The 22,685-nt window shown below is 38.3% G+C and overlaps 3 protein-coding genes across 8 annotated transcripts; 1 reads left to right on the top strand and 2 right to left on the bottom strand.

Moving 5' to 3' along the window:
- Window positions 1-3,982: 3,982 nt before the first annotated feature.
- Window positions 3,983-6,619, bottom strand: LOC126600594 (protein NUCLEAR FUSION DEFECTIVE 4-like). The gene is made up of 2 exons (XM_050267180.1): window positions 6,092-6,619; window positions 3,983-5,360 (listed from the first exon to the last, which is right to left on the bottom strand). Exons 1-2 carry the CDS (start codon window positions 6,554-6,556, stop codon window positions 4,224-4,226), a joined length of 1,602 nt encoding a protein of 533 aa, XP_050123137.1. The 5' UTR covers window positions 6,557-6,619; the 3' UTR covers window positions 3,983-4,223.
- A 7,113-nt stretch (window positions 6,620-13,732) lies between these two features.
- LOC126601018 (zinc finger protein BRUTUS-like At1g74770) lies at window positions 13,733-21,697 on the top strand. Of its 6 annotated transcripts, XR_007615665.1 has the most exons (14): window positions 13,733-14,223; window positions 14,496-14,720; window positions 14,840-15,034; window positions 15,109-15,458; window positions 15,548-15,779; window positions 15,981-17,695; window positions 18,519-18,728; window positions 18,820-18,957; window positions 19,270-19,504; window positions 19,587-19,646; window positions 20,285-20,356; window positions 20,445-20,547; window positions 20,633-20,716; window positions 21,461-21,697. XR_007615665.1 is itself a non-coding variant. In XM_050267737.1 (13 exons), exons 1-12 carry the CDS (start codon window positions 13,930-13,932, stop codon window positions 20,544-20,546), a joined length of 3,828 nt encoding a protein of 1,275 aa, XP_050123694.1. In that variant the 5' UTR covers window positions 13,733-13,929; the 3' UTR covers window position 20,547; window positions 20,633-20,846. The 6 variants fall into 6 exon arrangements, 4 of the variants coding, with proteins under 4 accessions (XP_050123694.1, XP_050123693.1, XP_050123695.1 ...); XR_007615664.1 differs by having other exon boundaries at window positions 20,445-20,716; XM_050267737.1 differs by lacking the exon at window positions 21,461-21,697 and having other exon boundaries at window positions 20,633-20,846.
- LOC126601021 (LOB domain-containing protein 27-like) lies at window positions 20,962-22,472 on the bottom strand. Its single transcript, XM_050267745.1, has 2 exons — window positions 21,364-22,472; window positions 20,962-21,233 (listed from the first exon to the last, which is right to left on the bottom strand). Exons 1-2 carry the CDS (start codon window positions 22,389-22,391, stop codon window positions 21,134-21,136), a joined length of 1,128 nt encoding a protein of 375 aa, XP_050123702.1. The 5' UTR covers window positions 22,392-22,472; the 3' UTR covers window positions 20,962-21,133.
- Window positions 22,473-22,685: the final 213 nt, after the last annotated feature.

The raw sequence follows: 22,685 nt of genomic DNA on the forward strand, positions 1-22,685 counted from the left end.
GATGGAGAGCTCGACAAGATCAACGAGGAGATAAACACGTGTTTTCCCGGTTTACTGAGTCGTATACATGCAACCTTAAGAATCAAGAAGGTGTAGGAAATACTCTGAACAAAGCATGCATCAGGATTTGTTTTTATGGTTTGTCCATTGTTCTAGTGATTTTATGTGTACACCTAGCTTCTAGCTTCTCATAGCAGGTGAATTTGTAAAGACTTAAAAATCTTGGGAGTTTCTTTGGATTCATGTATACTTGAAAGAGTTAAAGGTGTTGTTTAGTTTTAATGATTTGTCTATTTTTCCCTTTGTGTGAACCTAGCTTCAAGCGGGTGAATTTGTGAAGACTTATTAACTCTTGATGGTATTGTTTGGATTCCATGCATACCCTGAAAGAGTACCAGATGCTGTTTTAGTTTAATGGTTTGGCTATTTTTTCAGTGATTTTGTGTTCACCTAGCTTCTAGCTTCTCATAGCGAATGCAATATTCTACAGAATGAAACTAAAGGAATAGAAAATTTCACCTCGAAAGTTGATAAGCAGGCTGTTTGTAGGTGGAGAACATTCGTTAATGAGTAGGTTTTGATGTGCCAAGCCGGAGCTGTTTCAGAAGTGTCTCGCGGCCATTTTTTTTAGTTTTGTTGAGTATGGCACCAAGGTAGACTCCACTGCTTTTCCGTCTTCAAAGAAGACAGTTACTTGTCTCGGTGTGTCGAAAGCGTAGTGGTTACCTTCAGATTGGGCACAAGCAATCTCATATTCTATCACGCTTGCACCTGTAATCTAAATTCAAATAACCAAAATATAAAAACTAATAAGTAATGTAAATTAAGATATTCAGTTACTCGTTGAGTTAAAAGGTTAAAAAACAAATGGTTGACTGAACGTACATGCAAACTAATCGATTGGCTCTGTAAAATGGCCACCCTAATCAAATGACAATGCTCTATAAACGGAATCGACAACAAGAATACAAAAAGAATCCAAGCGATGGGCGGGTTTTGAAGATGATATATAGCACGCATACTGTATTAATTAATAAAATTGAACAATTAGAATTCACAAAGACCAACAAGATTGAAGATTGTGGATAAAATAAAATTGGATTGGGAGAATGATATCCATATTCATACAAATTGCTGTTCAGATTGGGCACTGCTACTGCTACTCATACTAGTAGAAAGTAAAAGGAAAACTAAAAAGGAGAATTTTACTGACCTTGTGAGAATCAGCTGAATCTGCCACTTTCAAGGAAAAGGAAAGGGGTTTTTTTTAGGGTTTTGGGTGGATATGATTTTGGGGATGGCCGATTCCAAATTCAAAATCCAACTTTTCCTTAGCCCTTTACTAGGGTTTTAGGGTGCGGTGGATGATTTGGGGCTCATCATCCAATATCCAGGAAGAAGAAGAAGAAGAGACCAAGGAGTCAAGTTCCGGCATTCTTCATCCAATGACGAATATAAGAGCAATTCCACGCAAGACTTTGCGCAGCGTCAAACGCATTTATATCAAGTGAACAGTAATAGACCAGCGAACAATAATCTTCACTTCTAAAAAAATTTGGCACTTAATCTAAAAATGCCCTGGCATAAACGTCTAGTCTATTTAAAATATTTTAAATTTTTTTATAAAAGAATAAATAAATAAAATAGTTTTAATTTCGGATAAGATTTTTAACCAATCTTGTCACGCCACGTGTCATTATCCGAACGTACAAAATTTTGTGAATAGATTTCCGCTAAGATTTGCAACCAATCTCAATGCGCCACGTGTCACTATCTGTTCACAATAAGAAAGGGTAGAAAGTAGAAAATATTGAAATGTGATGTAAGAAAGTGGAAGATGAGGGTTAGATATTTATAGAAAAAAAATTAATTTTTTAAATTTTTCTGTATTTTTCTATATTTTTAAAATAAATTTTAATGTTGTTAATTAATCTGGACCGTTGGATTTGAAAAATATTACAATCCAACAGCCAACAAGCTGCCACGTGACCAAAGGTCATAATTCTGACCGTTGGGCCTTTTTTTTTTGGGAGGGGAAACGTGGACCATTGATATGTGATCGGACGGTCTAGTTTAAAAGTGAAATTCAAATTTTTTTTACCGTTGGAAATCCAACAATCTATAAAAACTAGTCATTGGAAATCCAACGGCAAAGAGAGGGCCACGTCGCCATGATTCGGATGATGGGTGAGTGCGTTGACAACTGGCCTCGCCGCCTAAATTCCTGTCTCCTACTCGCGCCCACTCGCAAGTGAAAGGCACGCGCCAGCCAAATAGGTCGGTCCCAAGGTCAGTAAAAAATGAGCTGGTCTGGAGACTGGCACGGGTTTGGTGCCAAGCAAGTTTGTGGGCTGGAGTGGATTGACAGCCTCCTAGCGTGGTTTTTTGACTGGGTGTTGGGCTATTCCATCTCTGGTGGAAATGCTCTAACGGAAAGGCATCCTCTTCTCCTAATCCATCAGTTCGGATATTAAAGCCATTAAAATTTGATCTAACTGCTAAAGAATATAACTTTTAAAGTAGACCCTTATTTGTAACTGTTAGATTAAATTTCAACGGTCCGAATCTACGAACTTGGTGGATTAAGAAGAGAGGAACCGGAGAGGATCCCTTTCCGAATATAATCTTCAATTTATTAATTTAATAATAAAATAATACATATTATTCAGAAATTAATTTGTTCCTCATCCAAAGATAGTTAAATACCCTTATAAGGTCTAACCATTTATATTGAAATTGCTTGAGCTAGCTCTTGCATTAATAATCTCTTCTTAGGTTTTAGTTTGGTTTTCATCGAACAAAAGATTCAACTTTTCATGTGTATATTTTCCCTTTATTAATTTATGTAGTGTATGTTGAAATTGTGAATGACGACTAATTTACTAGAAATGGAAGAGCGAGCTCATGCAATACACAAAGGATGTGAAGTTGAAGGATTCAACAACAGCAGCAGCAAGCTGCAAAGGAGAAACCCAATGGCAAAAACTCCGGCCATCTCCACACCAGGAGAGAGAGAGGTATGAAATGAATGTTTTCCTGCCCCTCATGGTAGCTTGCTATCTTTGATCTATTTCCGTGACATGGTTGTACGGAAGAATTGAGAATTAAAACCTAAGATCTAAACCACTGTTGCTGCCCTTCATCGGATGCAAAGAGTTTGGAGTTAAGCATGCTTTCATACTTCAAGCTTGAGTTGTTTTAGAAGTGCATCGCGGCCGTTCTTTTTAGTTTCCTGGGTATTGCACCAAGCTAGACAGGTTGAAGGTCTACAAATCATAGTAAAGAAAATCGAAGTGTATGGTAGCTTTGAGATTCTAATTCAGTCACATTACCAGCCACAATCTTCCATTTCTCCTCAAACTTTAATTTCCTCTATATGTCCTCCCTCTCGCTATGTTTTCTCTTCTTGGAAGCTATTAATTTCCTCGGCTAAACCTTACTGCCATTGCCACGGTCTAGCACCCTCCGCCTCCCGCCGGCATACGAATTCCTTGAAGATACGAAGAATGGAAGCAACCCATTTCCATGATGCTCTGTGGGGTTTTCTATGTTCCTCTTCACACAGTACATGGCACATATTATGTTATTTAGTTAAAAGATTGTTAGTCTTTTTAAGTTTGTGGCTCAACATATATGTTCACTCAATTTTATTTTTTGCAAAACTTTATCTCACATTGTATTTTAACAATCCGAATCGATCATTTTTTAAGAATTTTTTTCAAAGATCACACATAAATGCATAAGCATTTAAAATTTGATTACGTGATTGTCATTTATACCAGTGTTTTCTTGAAATATCGTACATGTAGTAAGTTCTCAAGCTAATCAAAGAATATCATTTGTGTTAACTTGTCCATGTAACAGTGCATGATTTGCTTAAAAATTTGTCACGATGATATCCATGTTGCATGGAAGTTATCCACAATCAACCATACATGAACAAATAAATAAGAACTGAATCGACTTGCTTTCGCTACCCCTCTTAATTTAGAACTCTTCCAACTAATTAATGGACTTGATCAAAATTTACACAGATATATGAACAACATGCCAAAAGAAAACTGCCTCTTCTACAAAAATTGAAACCCAACTTTGTTACATATGTAAAACAATTGTACACCTACAACATCTGTAACAGTAAGCCATGAATGCACAACAAAAAGGCCAAGAGATCACAATCTCAAACTACATTACCTCTTGCCCATCTGCACAAAATGTCACGTTCACTGTTTCGGAGAAGAATGCCGCAGTCTATTGAGCACGATTGTATGATAGAATCTCCTCGTCCGAAAGAACAAAGCAAGAGCTACAAGAAACCCAAAGAAAGCAACAGAAGCCATGATAAAAAACGACAGCATGAAGCAGTGAGTGCCGCTGCAGGAGTCATCATCTTCTCCAGAAGCTTCTCTATCATATATGAACCCGATTACTCTCACGGAGAAGATATAAGAACCAACAGGACTGGCTATTGCGATTGTGTTGAAAATAGTCCCCATGTGTCTAATCCCAAAGATTTCAGAAGTGATTGTGGGCATAAGTGACCACTGTGAGCCGTAGCAAATCCCAACTAGGATCGAACCCACATACAAATTCCCGGGAAAGCCAGATGAAATCACAATGTGGCCGGCTGCCATGGTTGCTAGTGTGACAGCCATCAGCAATGGCCTTGCCCATCCTTTCTTATGTAGCAAGTAATCTGAGACATACCCGGCTCCAAACCGACCTAGAAAATTCCATATGCTCCACAAGGAAACTAAAGAATTGATCTCAACTGTTGTGTAGCCAAGAGATTCCCCTATTTGACCCATGTTGTTTATGGTGGCCAATCCAGACCCCATCCCACAAATCATAGCAATAAACAACAACCAGAAATCAACACAAATCATAGCTTTCAATAAATTCATATCTTCATGGTCTGTAGGGTTTTCTGATGCTGATAAATTGGAGGATGCTAAAACTGGCTCGGGGTTTTCGAGTAAAGGATCGTTGGGTGTCCCAGGGAGTTTCTTGGGTTGCAAGTTCTGTGCTTTGATGGCTATTCCGAGGGGCGAGACAAGTAAACACAGAAGAAGTGGTGTAACAGTGAGAACACTTGCCCATGATGGGAAAGTGAAGATGGTTCGGAATATGATTAGGACCATGAGATAAGCAGCTGTGAGCAGAGCATAAGCAGAGAAGATGTTTAAGTACTTTTTGTCAATAGCACTTCTACCGGCTTCATGGATTTTGACCAGATGCATGAACAAGATGGTGACAGATGTGGGCAACAATGCCAGCAGGAGAATGAAGGTGCTAGGGTTGCCATTGCAGAATGTGTCATAGACTTGGACTAGAATTGCTGAACTTAGACCAAGAAATCCCTGCTTAAAAAATAATCATCATTGGAAAATAGCATGCTTTTTCTTTCTTTCGATACTCTAATCTACGAAGAGAGAGATCAAACTCGCCCCCGCCCCAGTTTAATAGCTGAACCCACATATGCAACTATGAAAACATGGTTTTAAGAAAAAAAATGCTACGGAGACTCTTGTAAAGTAAGACTATTAATGAATTTTATGTCATTTCACAGTTTCATATGCCAACGTTATAAAATGGTGCCAAAAAAATATGAGATGGCCGACACTTCGTGGAGAGACTCATTTTTTTAGAGTCTCTTTAACATTTCTCTTTTAAGAAATGAGGGTCAATAAAAACATAACGATCCAATTTTTTATGGAAGAAATATAACTAATCATCAATTACGAACACATGCCATCTTTTTAAAATATTGGAAAAATGCACAAATATAACTTAATACCACTACAATGAAAAGTTATACTTTTTCACTAAAGATGCACAAAACGGACAATGACACGCGTTTTAGTGTCCGTATAATGTCACGGTATTGTCCGTTTAGCGTCTTTAGTGGAAAAAAATTTCCTGTATAGTATCAAAAATTTGTAAAAAAGTTATACATTATGCAATAATGTGAGATTCATCTATAACTATGTGCGTCTCAAATCATGTGTGAACAATGTAGCGAAGTAAAGAAAAACAAAACGACGTCGTGCGAGGAAAGTAAGTGACCAGTGCAGTGATAAGCGTTACTTACCTTCATGATGCCGACGATGGTCCCACCGTAATCAGAGAAGTTGTGGACCCCAGTCACCACGTTGGCGGTGTTGAAGAAAGTCTGAGCGTGGGCCGCCAGGAGCATGAACAAGCAAACCACCGCGACCGGCGGCCTCTCCACCAATCCGGTGACAGCAGCCCACAGGAAGAAGTACCCCACGAAGCACTGGATTGCCCCCACCAGAAGCACCACCCAGGGCCCACCAATTCGGCGACGGTTAAGCGCCACAGCGGAGTACAAAATCCCCGATAAGACGCCGACGTTGCCGCCTATGTCTTTGAAGACGGACACCGTGTCGAGCGTTGATTGGTCGTAGCCCTGGCTCGACTTGATCGCCGGGGAGTAGATGCTGAAGGCGTAGGGAGAGCCGCCGGTGCACTGGATCAATATGCTCGCCGCCGTGGCTGTCCACTTGCTTCTGCTCAGCCTTTCTATCTCTGCCATTTTTTTGGCTGTCACCTTTTTCTTTTGAAGAAATGAAATTTGTTCTTCTAGTGGAGTGATTTTTTAGTGTGACGAGACCATGTGTCTTTATATATAAATTATGGAACGTGTATTAAAATATTAATAACTTAAATATTAAAATTTTTATCATTTACATAAAAATACGTGATGTATTATTCGTGTTTCTGTTACAACTGAAATTTTTTCTTTATAGTGGATTTGTCATTAATGGCGAATTTCCGAATTTGGTGTCCAATAAAACTCGAATTTTCAAGATTACCATCACACTTCGTCACATCTTATTTTCAAACAAAATAATATTACTCTCATCATATTTTTCATACAATGTTTATACTACATTTCTTTTCTAACAAAAGTGACACCCACTCATTACAGAACACTTTCTCACAGATCGGGGAGAGTGAAGATGTTTAAAACACAGATAATGATTGTCTACCTTCCCACTTTAAATGACCTTCTGCGTCTTCTTGTTTTGTGTGATCATGATTAAGTCATGTCAACATTTTATATTATTTTTTTATAGAGATAATAAGACAAATGAATAGTAATATAAAATGTTAACGTGGCTTAACCGTGACCACACAAATAAAAGGTACAGGATGACATCGGAAGTGAGAGGACAGATAATCCTTGTCCTTAAAACACTGGCTAAACACCTACATGGAGGTCTACACCGACTCTCCACCACCACTTGCCAAACAAATCATTAAGAAATCCTCATAAAACTACAAACATGCTTTCAAGTGGATCCGCCCCTGATTAGAGTAACTACAAACATGCTTTCAATATTTTATAATAGATTGCATGTAGTAGCCGTATGGCATCTTCCCAATTATTATGCTCTAAGAACATACTTCACTCGGTAATACGGTCTAATGATTTAATTGAACTCTTCATTTCCTTAATGTAAAAATATCGATTTACTAAAAAAACAAAAAAAAGAACGGACGCCACTTTAATAAATATGTTGGTGTGCTGGGACCAGGATGCATTGTGCTATTGGACTTATTTTGTTTGTTCGAACTGTGCTTGAGTCAGTCGTCTATGTTCGGGTGGGCAAGTTCACGCAACTCGTTCACTTGATTGTGACTTATGATCGTAAGAATTTCTCTATTTCCTTTTTGTATGGGTTATTTTAAATTCAATTATATTCTACATTTGGAATGAGAAATTTGATTATGTCACACAATAAACTATTCATAGGAATTAAATTTTGGTTTAATTATCTAATTGAATAAACCTAAGCAGACACGTTACAAGTAAAATGATAAAAAAAATAACATCAAAATGTAGTGGCGTTCGTGAATTAGAAACTGAGTTTTTTGAAGTTTCCACATTTATAACATAGTGGGGGCCAATACGGCTTTGGGCTGACTTTTGAAGCTTTGCACCTTTGGATATCATTCTTAATTTGTTATGGCCCAAAACATTTTTATTAATGGGTAATTGAATGATTATATTAAAAGAGAACCAAAAGAAGCAACAAACTACAACACAATAATAGCAACAAAAGGCAAGCTAACACAAATAAAAAAAAATGAACTTTAACGAAAACCTTCCGGTACTGTTTACTTTAACGAAAAACCACATTTTAAGACTAAAAAGTCAATCATGGTACTATTCACTTTACCTTTTATTTTGTCCTTATCGTTAAAACTCAAATTTTTCAAACCCTTTTCATTAGTTTTCTTATAAAAAAAAAGTAGGAGGCTGTAAAAAAAACAACAACAACCCAACATGATAACCAACACCAAAAGGAGAACTACATAGGAATTCTCCATTCTTAAAAGATAGGTACATTTGCAGTAGAAACCGAAATCTGCAAAGAACATAAACGTAAGCGTATAGAGTTAACAATGGTTTTAAAGATAGCAACATAGTGGATATGTTCATTTATGAACTTACGGTTATTCCTTTCTTTCCAAATAGCATAGACAATAGCTTGGAGGCATAACTTCTTAATGCTAAGATCTAACGACTTACTTGTCCAATTATTAGCAGCCCAAGTGATAAACTCATACCAATCCAAAGGAGGAGGATCACAACCACACTTAAAAAGCACATGAGACCAAATATTGGTACTATGGTTGTGAGACTCATTATCGGTCAAGCAAAGATAGCAAATAGGCGAGGCATGAGGGGTAAAGACCATCACCCAATCCATAGTACATAACTTACCCCTTATAGCCAGCCAAAGAATGAAGCTCCACCTTGGGATGTGCTTACCAAACCACAAAAGACCGGCCCATAGGACCTTCGGATGAGACAGTGGTATCCAATGTAATAAGTTTTTTATTTTCAATGTTAATTAAACGTCTCAAACACATGCAAATTTGAACTTAATTAAGTTGACTAGAATATAATATTTTTTTCGTCTCCGCTCAAATTTGAATATTCATCCACATGACTTAAATGAGTTCTTTATAGAATATAGCTTGTATGAAAAAACAACTCAAACGTAAAGAGCTTTTGGTTTCATGACACTCGTGGTTATTTAATTAGAAAATGTGTCAAGTTCAATATATATTAGCACGAAAATGATGGAGGTTTATGATATGCTTGGTACCATTTGTGCTGGAGCGGATTCACTTTGGGGGCCAAGGTGGGTTAATTGATCCTTCTAAGCTCAGAACTCCTACATGGAAAAGTTTTGTGCTACCCTTTGAAAATTTTTGGGTTGTACTACTCAACGAATTGTCTCTATAGACACTGGTATGGTAACTGCTAGTCTTATACCTTTGTATGCATTGATATGCGCATCTTTGATAGGCAGGGCCGGCCAGGCCCAGTGCAAGCAGGGCAACCGTCCGGGGCCCAAAAATATTAGGGGCACCAAAATTATTAGGGTGGTATATTTATATATGTTTTCATAAGAGTATAAATTTATAAAATTTGGTTCAATGGCACAGAAATTTAAGTAGAAGAGGTGGTTTGGTCATTTGAAAATAATGAGAGGTCTTGAGTTCAAAACACCACATGTGCTTATTTACTTTCTAATTTTTACAAATTTCTTTTCAGAATAGTATAAATTTATAAAATTTGGTTAAAGGATCAAGAAGTTTAATTAGAAGCAATGGTTTTTGTTGTTTAAAATTAACAGGAGGTCCTAAGTTCGAAACGTTATGGGCATGTTTATTTTTTTCAATTTTAACAAATTTTTGTTTGGTTGTTAATTTATTTTTAGTTACTAGCTAGTAGCTATGTAGCTTGTTATTTTTAAATATTCGTTTCAATTCAAGTCTAATCTTCAACAATGAGTAATACGTAGACCAAATTTGTAGCGCAAATTTGTAAATTATATGACGTGTTATCAAAATATTTAATTTAATGCTCATTCATTACTAATACATATCAATTAAAGACTCGAAAACATCATTATTTTTTTAGTCCCATATTGACAAGGTTAGTAAATAAGAAAAAACACCTCATGATTTATACAAAAACACTTTCAAAGTTCAAATGGAAAACAAAACTTATCATCTATCTACTTATAAGCCTAGAGTTGTTTGGTTTTATTCTCTCAATACAAAATAAATTAGTCTTTTTGTGTATCTAAATTATTGAGTTTGAAGTGCTTTTCTAAGTATAATTTTATCAATGTCTTACGTGTGAAAATAAATAATTTTCTTATATAAAGTTTGGGCACTTTTTTTTACGTCGCCCCGGGCCTCAAAAATCTCTGGACCGGCCCTGATAGGCTCACTTGACATATGTTGGCATTTGTCGACATGCTCACTCAAAACTATTGACATCAGTCGACACGTTTGTTTAGAAACTGTTGGCATCTGTCGACTGGCGTGCAATCTAACTTGACCAATGACCTTAGGCCTACAGGTAATGCTATGAGACCAAATTTTTAAACCAAATTGTATAAACCATATGATGTGGTTGTTGGTGATTAGATTATTAATTAACTATCAGTTAACATGCTTAATTCCTATTAGTGACACATTATTTGATTTACAAATTTAGTTTAAAAATTTAGCCTTTCTAACATTATGCTTCTTATAAACCCCCCTTAATATTACTTAGATTATTGTATCTGCCACAGCATTTGTGACCATCCTTTCGTCATTTTGTGTTGTTATGATTACTAATTATTCATTTTAACCATGATTATTGATGTTAATTCATGAATTTGTACTTTGAGTAAATTACAGCAATGATCCTTTAACTTTAATTTAATTGAAGCAATGGTCCCTCAACTAAAAATCCATTACCATTGGTCCATCAACTTATCGAAACGTGCATCTATAGTCATTTAACTAAAAATTTATTACCATTGGTCCCTCAATTTTAATCAAACTGAAGAAATGATCCCTTAACTTTAACCAAATTGAAGCAATAGTTCATCAACTTTAACCTAATTATAGCAATGATCCTTCCAACATAACTCATTTTGACAAAATTCTAATGAAATTGACGAAAATGACCATAGCTACACGTTTTGATGAGTTAAGGAACCTCAATTGTAACAATGGTCTTTCCAACATAATTTATTTTGACAAAATTTTGACGAAGTTGACAAAAATGACTATACTTACACATTTTGATGAGTCGAAAGACTAATGGTAATGAATTTTTAATTGCAAGATCATTACTTCAATTTGATTAAAATTAAGAGACTATTGTTACAATTTACTCTTGTACTCTGACTTTTCAATTGAGAAAAGTCGGGGTCGCCGTGGCACCAAAAGCTGAGGCGGGAACGTGCAGACACATGGAAGCCACACGCCGGAGGATTTGACGCACGTGCACATCTGGACAAAAGGATTAGGAACTTCGACGGTTGACCTGCCGCACGTGACGACAATCCCCGCACCGAAACGCAGCGCTTAACTCCACAAGAAGAAGGAGCCAGAAGCAGGACGGCGTGAAGAAGGCCGTTCGGCCCACCCAAAACCGACGCATTACATGGTGATTTAGTTTTAGGCTGTTTTTTATCGGCCAAATTTCAACGTTATTAAACAAGGTTAAACTGATCTAATTACGATTAAACAATTGGCGGGAAGGATTAAACAATTGGAGGGTAGGATTAAGCAGTTGGAGGGTGAGGTTGTCAAAGCCACCCACTTTGGACTCTTGTAGCTGGAAACATGTACACAAAAATGGAGACAAATAAAAACTTGTATATTTTTCAATTAATAAAATCACCCGTTGATGTCTTCATCACGGTAATCTACTTTTCTGGAGCAGGAAAGAGTTATAAAGTCATTTCAACTTTCCTTTTATTATCATTGTGTCATTCGCCAATGCCAGTACTAGAGTATGGTAGTTGAGATAATAGCGTCAAGATGCTATTGTCTAATTATAAACTATAAAAAAATTATGGTGTTCAGAAGTATAAAATATTTTGAGTTTTTAACTCTTAAATTTTGATTTTTGTGTTGTTGACTAAAGATCTAAACGGTTAAAAACTTTGCAAAATATCTAATATTTTGTAGCAAAAAATTCTCATACATTATCAAGAGTTCGACTTTTATACATAGTATCGGCAATGTTGTCAATCACGTATGTCATGTGTTTAACGTTTATACGTAGCAATATGTTATTTAATTAAAATAGATAAGTGATTTTTGCACATTCACTCTCTCATTTTACATTATTGTTTTATTAAACATATAATTGATGCTCTTGTATAGTTGTTTGGGCCAAGTTTAGAGTTGTTCTCGGCCCAGAGGCCGTACTTAGGAGTCGTTGGGGGTCATCTGGTTTATGGGCCACGTAGCCAAGGCCGACCGTGTCCTATTAGGAATCCATGGGTGGTTGAATTCTGATATGAGAAGGAGTTTTGACAGGATAAGGATGTTGAAGTTTGGGATTGAATGCGGCCTGATAAGGGGGTTGGGTTCAAAGTCCTAGTAGGAGTAGGACTGGGCGAGATAAGGTTGGATCGGGGGAATGAGTTATAATCCGAGTATGGTTATGATTCGATTGGAAGTAAGATGACTATTATAAATAGAGGGATGATGACACCATTAAGGCCCCTCCAATTCAACACACAAACTGCCCTGCGCAAACCTTCGCTTTAGCGAAACCTCTTAACAACCTTGAAATTTTTATTTTCCTTTTCAACTGACACATCTTCAGTTTGGATAAACAACACTGTGAAGGCAACCGGTGATACCTTCAATATGGATAAATAACATTATCGCCATAGAACCAGCCGACTGTGGAACACCTTCAGTGTGGATAAACAGCACTGCGTTGAGGCCGACTGGTTATCTATCCAAGTCTCGGTCGAGAAAGACTTTTGGGTCTTTATTGGTAGATGTCATCTCATTAGCCTTTTCGGCGAGGTGATGTGTTACAGTTTACTAGGGCTTTGCATATTGAACGTCGAGTTATTTTATGATTGGATACTCACAAGTAAGCTTTAGAGTTCGGCATTCTGACGGCTGAACCACATTTACCATCAAGACATATATCTGTTTTGAGTATCTATGCCCATATACTTTGGTGTCGATTCGGTGTGCTTATACCCTTACGAATATAATCATTATGACCGAATATGGTGCCGACGATTTGTAAACTTCGCAAAATTAGCAGCATTGTCTTCAGGTTGTAGAACCCAAAGGCCGAGACGTGTTCCTTCCTCGACCGCAGTCGCAAGATCGAAAAGTCAGCCACGTGCTCAACGTAACATCAACACATTTTACTCCTCGGCAGAGCTCGGTCGACGAGTTGGCACGCCTCACATCAACCGAATGACATAGTTAGCTCATTAGTTACTCGGCATGCGCACCACGTAGGTTTGGTAGTCTTTAGGGTCAACAATAGTGTTACAAAGCAGTTAAGTACCAACGGCATCACAAATCAATTAAGCATACGTATCATTAAAGCCAAATTCAAGTATTTGATAAGCCAAACCCGAGCAAGATAGCAAAACAACAATGTCTCTAATCGTAAGAGAAAATTTTGAGTGTACTGGAAACACGATTCGTTACAACGGAGTTATAATACAACATACAAGTGGTTGGATAGAATGACAAAAAGGCCCACAACTTTTTTTCCCGCGTGTTTTCCAGTCTCCAGTTGGCGCGCTTGTGGTTGGTATACTATCCGGCGTTGGGCGTTCAGTACGACGTCGCAATCACCGGCCGTGGCGACAAGTACTAAATAAAAAATTCACAAAAATTTAAATTAAAAAAAAAAAAAATTTTGAATGTCTTTGTGATGGCTGGGGAACGGAGAGAGAGAGAGGAGAGAGAGGGAGGAGAGAGAGAGGAAGGAGTCTTGTGGGAGCCTTCAAAACCAGAGTGTTTAAAATCCCAAGGCCTTCGCAATGCCGAACTTCCCTTTCTCTCTCTCAACCTTCATGGTTCTTGAACGACGTCGTCGTCTCACGGTGGATGGGCGGCGACGACGATTCTCCCCAATGCCTCCTCCTCCCTTCGCAAAACGATGCCCAGCCGGAGTCCTCCGCATCCGCGACACGTGTCCCGCTCGCTCAGACGCCGATCCTCCTGCTCGTCTGCTTCCACAAGGCGCTGCAGGCCGAGCTCCTCGATCTCCGCCTCGTGACCACCGCCGCCTTGGAGAGTGGCTCACGCGACCTCCTAGACCGCGACTTCGTTCTCCTGCTTCTGCGGCGGTTTGAGTTCCTCAAGCTCGCGTATGAGTCCCACTGCTCTGCAGAGGACGAGGTCAGCTCAAAGTTTCCGAATTGATTAACAGTTCATAACTTTTCGTAATTTAACTAATTAACTGAATCAAATTCTTTAAAGCTGAATTCTTTAGTTCCGAATTAGTTAATTGTTCTAATTAGAAATTAGAATTGCATAATTTGATTAGTTAACTGCTTGAGCAAATTGTTTTAAAGATGAAAACTTTGTCAAAATTTGATTAGTTAAAATGTGAGAAGCTGCATTAACTTTGCAATGGAATTTGCATCTTTAATTTTTAATTTCGTTGGCAGGTAATTTTTTTAGCGTTAGATGGGCGAACAAAAAATGTAGCTAGTACATATTCACTAGAACATATGAGTATAGACGGTCTCTTCGACTCAATTTTCAATCGCTTGGATGTTTTGTTAGAGGAAAACGAGAATGAGAAATTTTCCAAGCAATTTCAAGAACTTGTGTTTGGCATTGGGACGCTGAAGGAATTCGTTTCCCAGCATATGCTGAAAGAAGAACAGCAGGTACTAGCCGAAATCTTTATTGAAGCAGATTCGAAATGTTATTTGCAACAATGTAGTTTGAGTAAATATTTGATTGTATTGCTTTGCATTACCGAATTTTGTGTGTGTGTGTGTTGCAGGTTTTTCCCTTGATCCTGCAGCAGTTCTGTCGTGAAGAACAGGCTGCACTTGTGTGGCAGTTCCTGTGCAGCGTTCCTTTATTGCTGCTTGAGGATCTACTTCCGTGGACGATCTCCTTTCTTCCACCTGATGAACAAGAGGAAGTTAGACATTGCATAAAAGCAATTGTACCTGACGAAAAATCACTTCAAGAGGTAGATCCTGACCGATGGTATTACCCTAGTATGAATGAACTTCTTGGTAGTTACTAGTTTAAATATTTGTGAAGGTGGTAAATTTTTGGCTTGCTAGCAATGAACAATCCTCCTTTGGGGCCACCAAGAATTCTAGAGGAGCTCAACAAGCCGGCGAATATGCAGACATGAAAAGGTTACTGAAGTCTCATTCGCCCAAAAGGTTTTTAGAAGAATATAAAAGACACATTAAGGCAGATTGCATTCACTCTGATATTGGATACAATCCGGTTGATGGCCTTCCTTTTTGGCATGGAGTCATTAGGAAAGATTTGAAGACAATTCTGGAGGAGCTATATCAACTAAGAAGCGCGAGCAGTTTTTTGAATCTTGATTCAGTAGTTGTCCAGCTAAAATTCTTTGTAGATGTCCTTAATTTCTACAGGTAATTAATGTGGTTGTTGACGTCCGTATGTGCTTATCTTTTTTCTGTTCAGTTAATTAATTCTTCAGCGAATATTTTCTGACTTGCAGCAGTGCATTGGAGAAGTTATATCATCCTGTGTTGAATGAACTTTTCAACGGCTGCCTTTACCCCTACAGTGAACAATTTCCGAATGAAAGCCACGTTGAAGGTTTGCAGAGGTTGCTATACCATGAGCCTCAAGATGGAACGCCTTTGAGCAAATTTGTTGAGAAGCTTTGCTGGGAACTGGAGTCTTTTCTGGTGGGAATTAACAAGTACTTTGCTTTCCAAGAAACCAAGGTACTCTATGTTTGTTGAAGATTATTATAAATCGAAATATCAGCACACCAGGCTTTCTTTCTGATGATATAGGGCATCTAGTTTAACTCTACTCTCGATGAAAAACTTAGAGAATTCTTTGTGGGGCAATATGCTACTAAATAATCATTAAGAAAATATTTTCTATATTGATTGCAAATTAACACCTACAGTTTTTACCAGGTAGTTCCCATTGTAAGGAAGAATTGCAGTCATGATATGCAGTTGCAACTCTTGTATGCAAGCCTTCATATTCTGCCACTTGGGTTGCTAAAGTGCATGACTACTTGGTTTTCGGCTTGCTTATCTGAGGACGAATCCTGGTCCATCCTTAGCAACTTGAAGGAGGGAGATTCTTTAGTCAATAAATCATTTGCATCCCTCTTACATGAGTGGTTCCGCATTGGTCATTCAGGTAAGACCTCTGTTGAAAAGTTTCGTGAGGAGTTGCAGCAAATATTCAAGAGCAGATGCACTTCCTTAAAGCAATTCTATAATACTAGTGGATCTTCCTCCTTAAGTTCCAATATGAAACCTATTGAGGCATCAAACACTAAGCTAATGGAGCCAATCTCTTTGGATAAGGGCAAGAAATCTCTGTTATACTCTTCATCTTGTGCCTCTGACTCTGCCAGGAATTATAGGACGTCATATTCCAGCAGAAACAAACTTCACTTATATTTCACTGGAACAGTGAAAACTTCATATCACTTTCCTGAAAGTCTTAGTGGAGAGAACCATCCTGGTTATGCTCTTCATGAACCAAAACCAATAGATCTCATATTTTTCTTCCACAAGGCTCTCAAGAAAGATTTGGAATACCTTGTATTTGGCTCAGCTCAGTTGGCCGACAATGCTGATTTTCTCTCAGAGTTTTGCCGGCGATTCCAACTTATACAGTTTCTAAATCAAATACATAGTGAAGCAGAGGAAGAAGTTGCCTTTCCAGCTTTAGAGACAAAAGGAAAACTGCAAAACATTAGCCACTCTTACACGATAGACCACAAATTAGAAGTTGAACACTTTCACAAGATATCCCTCGTTCTGGATGAGATGTCTATATTGCATGTTTCAGCTTCTGAAGTCGATTCAAATGCAGTGGATAATAAAATGCAGAAGCACCATCAGCTGTGCAGGAGGCTTCATGACATGTGCACATCAACCTGCAAGTTACTGACTGAACATGTTCATCGTGAAGAATTTGAGCTCTGGCCCTTGTTTAAAGCATGCTTCTCCATTGAAGAGCAAGAAAGGATTGTGGGATGCATACTTGGTAGAACAGAAGCAAAAATATTGCAAGATATGTTACCTTGGCTAATGGACGCTTTGACACAAGAAGAACAGCAAGTCATGATTACTCTATGGCGCCAGGTCACACGAAACACGATGTTTGATGAGTGGTTGAGAGAATGGTGGGAGGGATATGAGACAGCTAAGTTGGTAGAGGAGTCCATTGTACCTCCTTCATGGACTGAAGATCCATTGGAGGTTGTCTCTGCCTATCTGTGTGGATCAAGTGAACAAGAAGGAAGATGTTGTAACAAAAGTATCAATTTTCCAGAAAAAGATTCCCATAGTGCTAATACCAAGCCATCGGAAAATAGTGAGGTGGGTTATAAGCCAAAAGGTCCCGGAGGTGATCAATGTATTTCCACCGATACAGAATGTACAAGACTTTGTGATGAAGGTAACAAGAAGAAGTTACAAGAAGTTGAAAATGCCACAAATCAAATCGATGATCCAGGTCACCTTTTGCAAAGAAGCCAGAAATCCAAGTACTGTGAGTGCCTGCTGACACTTAGTCAAGAGGATATGCAGGCTGCAGTAATAAAAATCTCCCGCGACTCTTCCTTGGATCCTCAGAAGAAACCACATATGATCCAGAACCTGATAATGAGGTTGGTCAATTCCTGTCCTAATTTTCGTTCTGTTATTGTTTTCTGTCCTTGTTTAGGAGGAACATAGAATTCCAATTTATACATGTCAGAGTAAACTGAGTACACCATCGACATGGATATTCCTTATAAGAGGCAAAAATACCTTGGTATGTGTACAAGGTATTTGAGTATCATCAATTACCAATGTGTTCTATTGCTAGTGTAAGAGCCAAATCCTCTATGGCTACTTGGTTTCTCCTATTTGTTGAAGCAAGAGTGTCATGCTACTTGATTTCTCCTATTTGTTAAGTTACCATCAATCCCAATTAACAAGAACTTAAGCTGTTAGGAAGGGTGTCCAACTATCAAGTTAAATCAACAATACGCACACGCGTACACACACATGCACACACCCCTTTAGATGACGGCCTACAATACAACTTATTTAAGTCAGACCGCACACATGATCACAAAAATTACCAGAAACAGGGTTCAACAAGATTCTAACACAAGATCAAACAAAAACTGATACTATGTTAATGTATTGTTAATCCCAAAACTTAAGCTGTTAGGAAATGAGATAATAAGAATGTGTATGCAGCTCAACTTAACAACAAACACTAACACTAAATGAAAATTTTCTATAATCTTATTGATGGTCCTGATGACCAGATAATATATGCTGTGTGCTTCCCTAGACAAAAGTAGCTTATTTGATTTCACTAAACTTGCTAAGACTTGTTAGTGCTTTTTCTTATTTTGTAATATGTCTCTCTGTCTGCTACATGCCCGTGAAATGTGACATAAACTAAATGACAAACTTTCAATATTTATACTGTATCAGCCGTTGGATAGCCAGACAGAACTCTGAATTAACAGTTGCAAGTAATGGGAAAGAATTTCCTGGTCAGCATCCATCCTATCATGACCCTCTTGGAGTAACCTATGGTTGTAAACACTATAAGAGGAACTGTAAGCTTTTTGCTGCCTGTTGCAACCAACTTTACACTTGCATACGCTGCCATGATGAGATGGCTGATCATGAGATAGATAGGTATAAACATTATGAGTTATATGTTATACAGTGCCTATGAATATTAATTTTATAGTTTTCGTTCTCGTTTAATTTTTTTCTGCTTATGCAGGAAATCTATAATAGAGATGATGTGCATGAAATGCTTGAAGATGCAGACAGTTGGGCCCACATGCTCAACTGCATCCTGCAGTAACTTTTCCATGGCAAAATACTTTTGCAGGATCTGCAAAATATTTGATAACGAACGGTGATTATCCTGATTGGCCTACTTTATTGTAGCGCTTTTCTCATAAGGTTATATAAAACTTGTTGAATGGGTGACTTTAAGTTGAACCATAGATGGTACTATGCTGACTTGTATGCTAGGATAGTCTATAATCTCAGTACCTCATTAGGCGATTTTGTTCTATCTATGGACTAGTCACCACAATGACAACCTTAAGGGATTTAAGTATTCAGTATATAAAATTATGCTACCTTCCCATGCCAATTGGCTATCTTAATTTAAACTTACCGGTTCCAGATTTTTAATGGTTCTCATGAAGAAGCTGTTTAACAGGGTCATCTACCATTGTCCTTACTGTAACTTGTGCCGAGTTGGAAAGGGATTGGGTATTGACTACTTCCATTGCATGACGTGTAATGCCTGCATGTCCCGTTCTCTATTGAAGCACACATGCAGAGAGAAATGCTTCATGGATAACTGCCCTATTTGCAATGAAGACATCTTCACCTCAAATTCTCCAGTGAAGTCCCTTCCATGTGGTCATTTGATGCACTCAACATGTTTTGAGGTATTTCCCTTTCATAATTTCTTGCTTTTCTCCCTAGAGGTTTTGCAGACTTCTTAAATGGTACTTCTATTCCTGCTCCTAGGCCTACACCTTTACGAATTATACCTGCCCAATCTGTGGCAAGTCACTCGGGGACATGCAGGTCAGTTACGAAATACCTTATATAGTCTTTTGCAGTTTCCTTATAAATTGTTAGGATTGAAGTGGTGAGCTGACAATATGGAATTTATTTTGCTGCAATATATTCCTGCGTACTATGATTGGATGAGGGACTTCCAAGTACCAAGGAATTTTAGACTCAATTGTAAACACGCACTACAAAAACAGTGCCAATGAACTACTTCGGCACTACAAAACTACTACTAGTACACTACAAATGCACTACAAAGACGCTAAACAAAGGACTTTCAAAATAACACCTTTCAAAGTTCCCTCAAATGTATTTCATCTAGCCATTTCAAGTCCCTCTATTTGATTTTTGCAGTGCAAACATGACAATTCTACCAAAGGTTCTTTGAAACTTTAAAGTCCCCCATCCAAATGCACTATTAGAAAAAGATATAAACTTAGGAAACAAAAACACTGGTCTACAAAATATGTGGAGGAAGATGTTAGAATTTTCACCAATCTTTGTGATTGTTCTTTATGATTTGAAGAAACTTTAACCATGTGAATTCTATGCAGACGTAACTCGAGTTTGTCTTGAGCTTAAGCTTTGAATTGTATCCAACTGAGTTGTGTGATGTCTTGTGGCCCTCGAACCATATGATTGTCTTGCAGGTGTATTTTAAAATGTTGGATGCATTTTTGGCTAAACAGGAAACTCCAGACGAGTACGCTGGCCAAACTCAGGTTTGTCATCCTATTTTTCTTGTCATACTAATTAGCTTCTAATTGCATCCAAACCTAGATGTGCATTGATCTGCTAAACAAATTGCAGGTCATACTCTGCAATGACTGTGAGAAGAGAGGAACTGCTCCCTTTCACTGGCTTTACCACAAGTGCCCCTATTGTGGTTCATACAACACCAGGCTTCTATGACGCAATTCCAAATGGAACTGCTCCCTTTCACTGGCTTTACCACAAGTGCCCCAATTGTGGTTCATACAACACCAGGGTTCTATGATGCAATTCCAAACGGAACTGCTCCCTTTCACTGGCTTTACCACAAGTGCCCTATTGCGGAGACTTCTATGACGCAATTCCAAACGGTACCATGACTGTTTCAAAGCTATTTTATATGTAAATAAAAGCTCGTACTAGTATATAAATCTCACTAGTTATGAATATCTATTAAATTTCCCCATTTTGAGGAATTTCATAAAATTTCCAATTAGAATTTGCCTTGTTATCAGATATATATTACGCTATAGCTAGTAAGAGTTGAAAAACTAAGTAAAATATTTATTCGAGTAAACAAATTGTCAGTCATAAACTCAGGTGTAGAACATTGAAGTTAAAAGAAGTAAGGTGCTCCGTATTGTTGGTTTTTATTAACAAAAACAAAAAGAAGAAAACAAAATTGTTGGTTTCTCGTGTGAATAATCAAATTCGTAACAGAAAGAAATTAAATGAATAATAGAAGAACAACAACCACACTGCTTTATCTAGTTTATGCTTACTGATCATCAGTTGACACTGGTTAGACTAAAGCATGCTGCAGCATTCTTCAATGCATTCTCTGCATGCTCCATGGATCGTGTTGTGTCCTTGAACGATTCTTCCGAGCTGCAAGTAAATTCTCATCATTTAGTGAATTACAGTTGCATATCCACTTAGATTCAGCACTGCATCTCTTTGAATCGTAAAGATAAAAATTTGAACAAATACATAACCAAAGTGATAAAAAAAAATGTACCTTGAATCATAAGCCTCTTTGGAATCAATGTATGACTGTCTATCATCGATGGTGTCAAAGAACGGATGCAACTCATCATAATCTTGAACAACTTCAGGTTGGATAGAGAGCGGCTGAAGAACTCCGAGTTCAGATTGAATCGCCTCAGAATTATTATTGTTGTTGTTGCTGTTGTTAGTCATAAAAGGATTCGAAATCCACATCGGATTTCCAGCATCATTATTATTGTTATTGGTGTTGGTGTTGATGATGTCTTTGGAGTCAATATTATAAGCAGCAGAGCTGTAAGCAGCATCACTGCTGTTAGAGTAAGATTGCTGTTGGTGTTGATTTACTGGAGCCACCGCGGTGGCATTGTTGTTATTATTATGATTATAAGGGGGAGGATTGTGAATGAAAAGTGGGAGGGGATTGTTGGGCGGAGCCATCCCTAGCTCTAACTGTGACGTCACGTATTCCGGCATGGACGAAATCTGGTGCTGTTGCTGGTGGTGCTGTCTGTACATTGCCAGCTGTTGATGAACAGCTTGGAGCTCTTCCTCCGCCACAAGGATTTGGTACTGGAGCTGCCAGATCACCTCCCAGCACCCGTAGACCGGAAACTTGTCGCGCACGTTAGCTTGGTATATGATGGACCTCATGGCCTCCAGCTTCTGGCGAGGTTCGAGATTTTTAAGTATTTTCAAAATGTTGCTGACTCCGAAAAGCTTGTGTGCGTTTTGGAACATTTTGGGTTGGTCCGGCGGGAAATAGGGAGCCAAGGGGCACTCCGCCCTGCACTTCCTTCGCTGGTACTTGCACGCGGCGCAGGCCTGGCTGGTGGTGCCCTTCAGGGTCATTTTTTGGATACCAAAATGAGATTGGAACCAATCAGAGAGCCGGGAAGGCGAAAAACCTCGAAAGCAGTTGGAGAGGAGGGTGATGCAGTGGTTGAGATTGAAGAGGATGAGGAGGAGGAGGAGGAGAGTGGCGGTGAGTTGGAGGAGGAGGAGGGGGAGGAGAAATGGAAGTGGTGATATGGGGAACATTTTTTTGGATCTGAAAAGGTCTGGAAATGTGCGGATTTACTGGAAGCAGGGAGAGACTGAGTAAAAGAAAAGATTGAAGAGGGGAAGCGAAATTGGCGGGGGACTGTGAAGACCGTTGGGGACAAATGTTGGAATTTTGTAAGAGAAAAAGTCCTAAACTTTAGGGACACTTTTTTTTTTCTTTTTTTTTTTAAATGGTCGTAGCCACTTCACACTGACCCCCTCCCTGAATGACGTGGCAAATCCCAACTTCTAGTTTCTAAATTTGATTTCTTCTGAATTTTTGAGGTCACT

The sequence above is a fragment of the Malus sylvestris genome, chromosome 14, assembly GCF_916048215.2.
Source record: "Malus sylvestris chromosome 14, drMalSylv7.2, whole genome shotgun sequence".
Lineage (NCBI taxonomy): Eukaryota > Viridiplantae > Streptophyta > Magnoliopsida > Rosales > Rosaceae > Malus > Malus sylvestris.